This window comes from Austrofundulus limnaeus, unplaced genomic scaffold (assembly GCF_001266775.1).
Source record: "Austrofundulus limnaeus strain Quisiro unplaced genomic scaffold, Austrofundulus_limnaeus-1.0 Scaffold2645, whole genome shotgun sequence".
In the NCBI taxonomy this organism is placed as follows: Eukaryota; Metazoa; Chordata; class Actinopteri; order Cyprinodontiformes; family Rivulidae; genus Austrofundulus; species Austrofundulus limnaeus.
Window position 1 is genome coordinate 4,604 of NW_013955047.1, and position 5,225 is coordinate 9,828.

Sequence of the window (5,225 nt, forward strand, 5' to 3'; positions counted from 1 at the left end):
GGTTGAAGCTGACAAAGAGTTGGTCTGTGTGTGTGTGTGTGTGTGTGTCTGTGTGTGTGTGTGTGTGTGTGTGTGTGTGTGTTACCATGTGTTCTTTCTCTTAGTCTAGACAAACTGAGTGACGTTGTGACGTCTGATGTAAAAGGTAACACCTCCACAGGTGTAACCAGGAAGAGATGAACATTAGAAGATCTGTTCATTATTATAGTAGAAGAAGTTGTCAGTGTTTTTCAGAGTGTCTGCTCAGAGCAGAGCTGCTGTGTTTGTTTGGATTCAGCCTAAGGTCTGACTGAGGCCTGTGTGCTGAGAGCTGAATGAACCTGACTGGAGTCAGAAGATATAAAGTTTCAAAGAATAAACCCAGCTGAATCCTGTTTATTCAGCACAGGGAAACTACCTGATCATTTTTCAGCTCAGGCTGCTGAAATCATTGCTTTAACAAAGGCCTGTGAACTAGGCAGAGACAAACATCACGATATATACAGACAGCCAATATGCTTTTTCCACTCTATTCTATTTTGCAAAGCAATGGGAACGTAGAGGCATGGTGACGTCCACAGGAAAACTTGTGACTCATGCTACTCTAATTAAAGATCTACTAACTACAATCCAACTTCCTGTGGCCTTAGCTGTAGTAAAATGTGCCGCTCACACAAAAGGCACTGATGATGTGTCCAGAGGGAATGAACTGGCCGATGCTATTGCTAAATATGCAGCAGCAGGCCAACATGGGCACAGTAAGTTCCTGTGTGAAACTCCTGAAATCATAAATGAGAAAGTTCTGATTTCTGCCCAGACTGCTCCTGAACAAGAACAACAGTCTTGGGAAAATAAAGGGGGACCAACGTGATTCAAAGGTTAAATCAAGAACTATGATAYAAGTTTGTCTGTCTGTGTATCATTTTTATTAATCATTAATGTTTAATGGAGCGCATTTTGGGCTCTGCTGTGTTCGGCCGCGCAGCACCTCCCCCTGGCAGGGGCGGCTGGGTGGGGTTTTTTGGCCAGGGGCCCGGTCATTCCCCCCTGCCGTAAGCTGTGTTTTGAAAAGGGGGGTATGCGCGGCACAGCAGACTACCCGTTGTTTTTTTTTTTTCATAAAACCCCTGACATCAGTCACTGAAAAATAAGATTTATGACTCTTCAGTTGTCACGGTCTGTCTGTATGGGTGATTTTATTTTGGTTTCTCTTCTGGTTTTCTGTCCTGTATTTCTGTTTTCTTCCTCCTGCCTGTCTTTGCTCCAGCCCCGCCCACTCTCACCTGCTCCTCATGTTTCTCTCCCAGGTGTTTCTTGTTTTAGCTCATTAGTTCTTCTTTATATTCTGTCTTGTGTCCTCAGTCTGTGTCAGAGCTTTGTTGTTCCTGTTCATGTCTCAAGCCAAGCCTAAGTATCTTGTTTGCTGGCACGCCAGCTTGTTGATTTGGTTTAATAAAGCCRTTTGCACCTTTTTAGCCAAGATCATTTCAGTTCTGCACTTGGGGTTCTAACCAACCAAGCCCTTCATAACATCAATCTGACAAACAAGCTAATTTTATYTAACTTACCCCTCTGCAGAGGATGTGTGTTAGCATTCATAATGTGATCATATTTTCGCTGCTGCTCTTCTGCATGGAATGACAGAATCCACATTCTTTCTTAATTTTTGGAAAAATTTAGCTAACTTTGGGAATATTAAGTCTCCTTTTTTCCCTCTTAGATGTAATCTTCTTTGTGTTGTGCCATTATTATTACTTTTTGATTTGCCTACAGCTTTTTCTGTAGTTTACAGACCGGCACACCATGTTCTTTTTTGTAAACAAACRAGCTGCAGACAACAGAAGTGATTCTTCCTCCAGCAGTTCATGTGTTGCATTGTGGTTACAAATGAACATTTACGTGGGTAATGAATATGATGCCATTATTGACATGTGATATTAAAATTCTGCGTTGACTTATTTTATAATTAACACTGTTGATTATATGACTTGTGTTGCAGCCCTGTTTTTTGCTGTTGACAACCCTTATTTTTGATTTAATAGAAATGCTAGTTGCCAATTTAGACATGTCTGCAATGAATTATGCTTCTTAAAGGCAGAGGTTAACCAAAATAAGTATTTTTACTGGTCAGTAACAAAACAGTAATTCATCCATACACCCATTACCTATACCCGCTTCTTCCTTTCAGGGTCACAGGGTCACTGGTGCCCATATCCAGCAGTCACAGTGTGAGGGGCGGGGTACACCCTGGACAGGTCTCAGTCCATCACAGGGCCACACATAGAGACAAACGAGACAAACAACCATTCACTCTCTCACTCACACCTAGGGACAATTTAGAGTTATCAGTTAACCTGACAGTCATGTTTTTGGTCTGTGGGAGGAAGCCGGAGTACCCGGAGAGAACCCACACATGCACGGAGAGAACATGCAAACTCTACCCAGAAAGGTCCCCAGACCGGGATTTGAACTGGCAACCTTCTTGCTGAGAGGCATCAGCTCTACCAACTGAGCCACTGTGCTGACATTGTAATTCATTTAGGTAAAAATTGCAATAAAAAGTGTAATGGTTGTTTATTTAACCTACAAAAATATAATTAGTTTTATTTACTACAGTTATGATAAATGGGCCCATTGTAAGGCAGAAGCTTCAGTGCATTCTTGGCAACATGAAAGTACACTGACATACCTCAGTACACAAGTATTAACTGTGTGGTAACATTATAACTTGTTTATATTAGTTTTAAAATTATTGATTCAGCTCATCATCACATAGATTAATTTTGAAGACCATGAGGGAAAGAAAGTAGATGTATTTAATATTTTTTATATAATTGATTGAATCAATAAAGTGACTTCAACTCTCAAAATGGAGATCACTCTGAATGTTGTCTGCCTCAGTTATAATACTGACTGATCAGGACTACTCTAATGGAAAAACTGTAAATGGTCCCTTTAAATGTTTTATTAAAAGTTATACCTGTGATGAATGCTTCCAGCATGAGGCCCAGCAGCATCTGCACAGCAAGAAGTGCTATGGCACTGGGACAGTCTCCACTGGGGAACATCGTGCCGTAGCCGATGGTCAACTGCGTCTCCAGAGAAAAGGAAAAGGCTGCAGTGAAACTTGTAATGTGTTTCACACAAACTACGTGATCCTGTGGAGGGTGATCGTGATCTTGCACAGCAAGGTCTCCGTTGAGATGGGCCAGTAAGTACCACAAGCAGGCAAACAGCAGCCAATGGGCAATAAAGGAGGCACAGAATGCGAGGAGGACCCATCTCCAGCGCAGACTCACTAATAATCCCCACACATCCTGCAGGGCCAGCAGCCAGACCCTGCTCCAGCTCCCATGCCATGAGTCAGAGGGGCAGGGGGGGAGACTGAGTGCACAGCGTCCATCTTTTGTGACTAAGCGTTGACGAGGATCAGAGGACAAAAGAGGAGATGACAAAGCTTTGCCAGCTGAAACATTGCTGTTGGATTTGGTTGTCATAGTTGTAGGTAGATCTCAAGCAGAGAAACTGAAAATAATCCTGAAAAAGAAAAGAAAATAGATGTTAGTGGTACAATCTTTGTCCTTAAAAGGATAGTCTGGTCATTTTTGAAATGATGTTATGTCTGAGAGATATCAGCCATAGAGCATGGAGCAAGAGACTGAAGTCCTTCTTCAGGCTATTCTAATGATTGACCACATGAGGGCTGTGTAGACCAGTGATTCCCAACCAGGGGTACGTGAGCATATTACAGGGGGCACGTGGAAAAGATTCCCAGGTGTGTAAAAGAATAAAAATAGGACAGATATGTAGGGCACTATGATTTCCACAATGTGGAAAATGCAAACGGCATCACAAAACTAACACAAAATGGAATCCAGTCTAGAACACAGAATCTCATGGAATTTGCTCATTTGCGGTTTTTGATGTATTTTGGACAATACAATTTATTTTGGACTCTGCTGCTTCTTTTACCTGCCATTACCTGGTTTATTTATTTAATTACTTAATCACTTTCAAGGCAATTTATTTAACTTTGTTTAATTTGAGTTGAAAAGAATAAAATGCCTGAGAATTAAACATTCTAGGGGGTTAAATCAATCATTTTCATTTAATAATCATTTGTTGTACATTATAGTTTTGGAATAATCATTACATTTGACAGAGGGGGTACTAGTGGTGTGACAAAATGGCTCAGGGGTACACAAGTCTAAAAAGGTTGGGAACCACTGGTGTAGACATGCTATGTTAACTATTTTAACCCTTTACACTTTTGCGTGACATTTAATTAGTTTGTCGCTGTTTTCTCAAGTAAACAAATGTCAGTGTTACTAAATAAATGTTTCTGTGCTGAACATACATAAACTGATACGTGCTAATTGTGCTGAGATTTCTGAGATTGCTGATTTTATCAGTCTGCCAGATGTTGCAAGATATCTTAGCTCTCAAAGTTTGTGTTGTGATGACAGTCAGCTACTATGACACCAAATTTTAGCCCAATAATTGGAAAACTGATTCTGTTATAATCACATTTGCATTGGCCAATTTCATTTAAAAATGGTTGCATCTTGAATTGCAGTACTTCCAATAGTTAAACAGTTGTATATGCATCCAAATTTGTTTAGCATACTAAATTAACAATTTACAATAAACAAACACATTCCACCATAGCCTAGCACCAATGCCTAACAAATAAGGATTAATAGCTCTTTGAGGGCAACCAGACCATGACAATTTGTTTGTTTCAAATAAATATTCAGTTGAGCTGTTCAATTTTGAACAACAGTAGCGTTATCATGTATGGCTGTGCATAATGATTTATGTTGTACATGATGATCTATGCTGTACGTGATAATGTATTATGTTGTACATGATGACATACGTCTTTAAGGCCATCAAGCAGGAAACCCCCCCTCCTGAGCTGCTGCACTCCTCACCATTGCCTGTTCTCTTTCGTCTCAGTGAAAAAGTGAAGGAGGAGCAATTCTCTCTGCATTTGAAAAGAAAACATGAACAAATTACCAGGAGGAAAACACAAATAAAACTAGTAACAGCTCTTTATTGTCTGCAGCTTGGTTCTTATAGTTCATTTGCGAACTTCATATTTCTTTATAGCATCATTTTACAACATTGGCACTTCATATACAGAAACATTCACATATGTTAGTAAGTAAAAGTTACAGCGGGTAAAATAAGTATTGAACACGTCAGCATTTTTCTCAGTAAATATATTACTAGAGGTGCTAATG

The 5,225-nt window shown here is 40.1% G+C and overlaps 1 protein-coding gene across 2 annotated transcripts in view; it reads right to left on the reverse strand.

The window, feature by feature from the left end:
* The window catches only part of kcnj13 (potassium inwardly rectifying channel subfamily J member 13), a 12,650-nt gene that overhangs the window by 3,560 nt on the left and 3,865 nt on the right, over nt 1-5,225 (reverse strand). For both annotated transcript variants that reach the window (XR_001309505.1, XM_014000022.1), the window contains exons 2-3: nt 4,859-4,966; nt 2,960-3,516 (exon numbers count right to left, since the gene is read on the reverse strand). Coding sequence is in view for 1 of the 2 variants with exons in the window: in XM_014000022.1 (XP_013855476.1) it covers nt 2,960-3,476 (517 nt within the window). In the remaining variant the exon portion in view is untranslated. The remainder of the gene's footprint in view (nt 1-2,959; nt 3,517-4,858; nt 4,967-5,225) is intronic.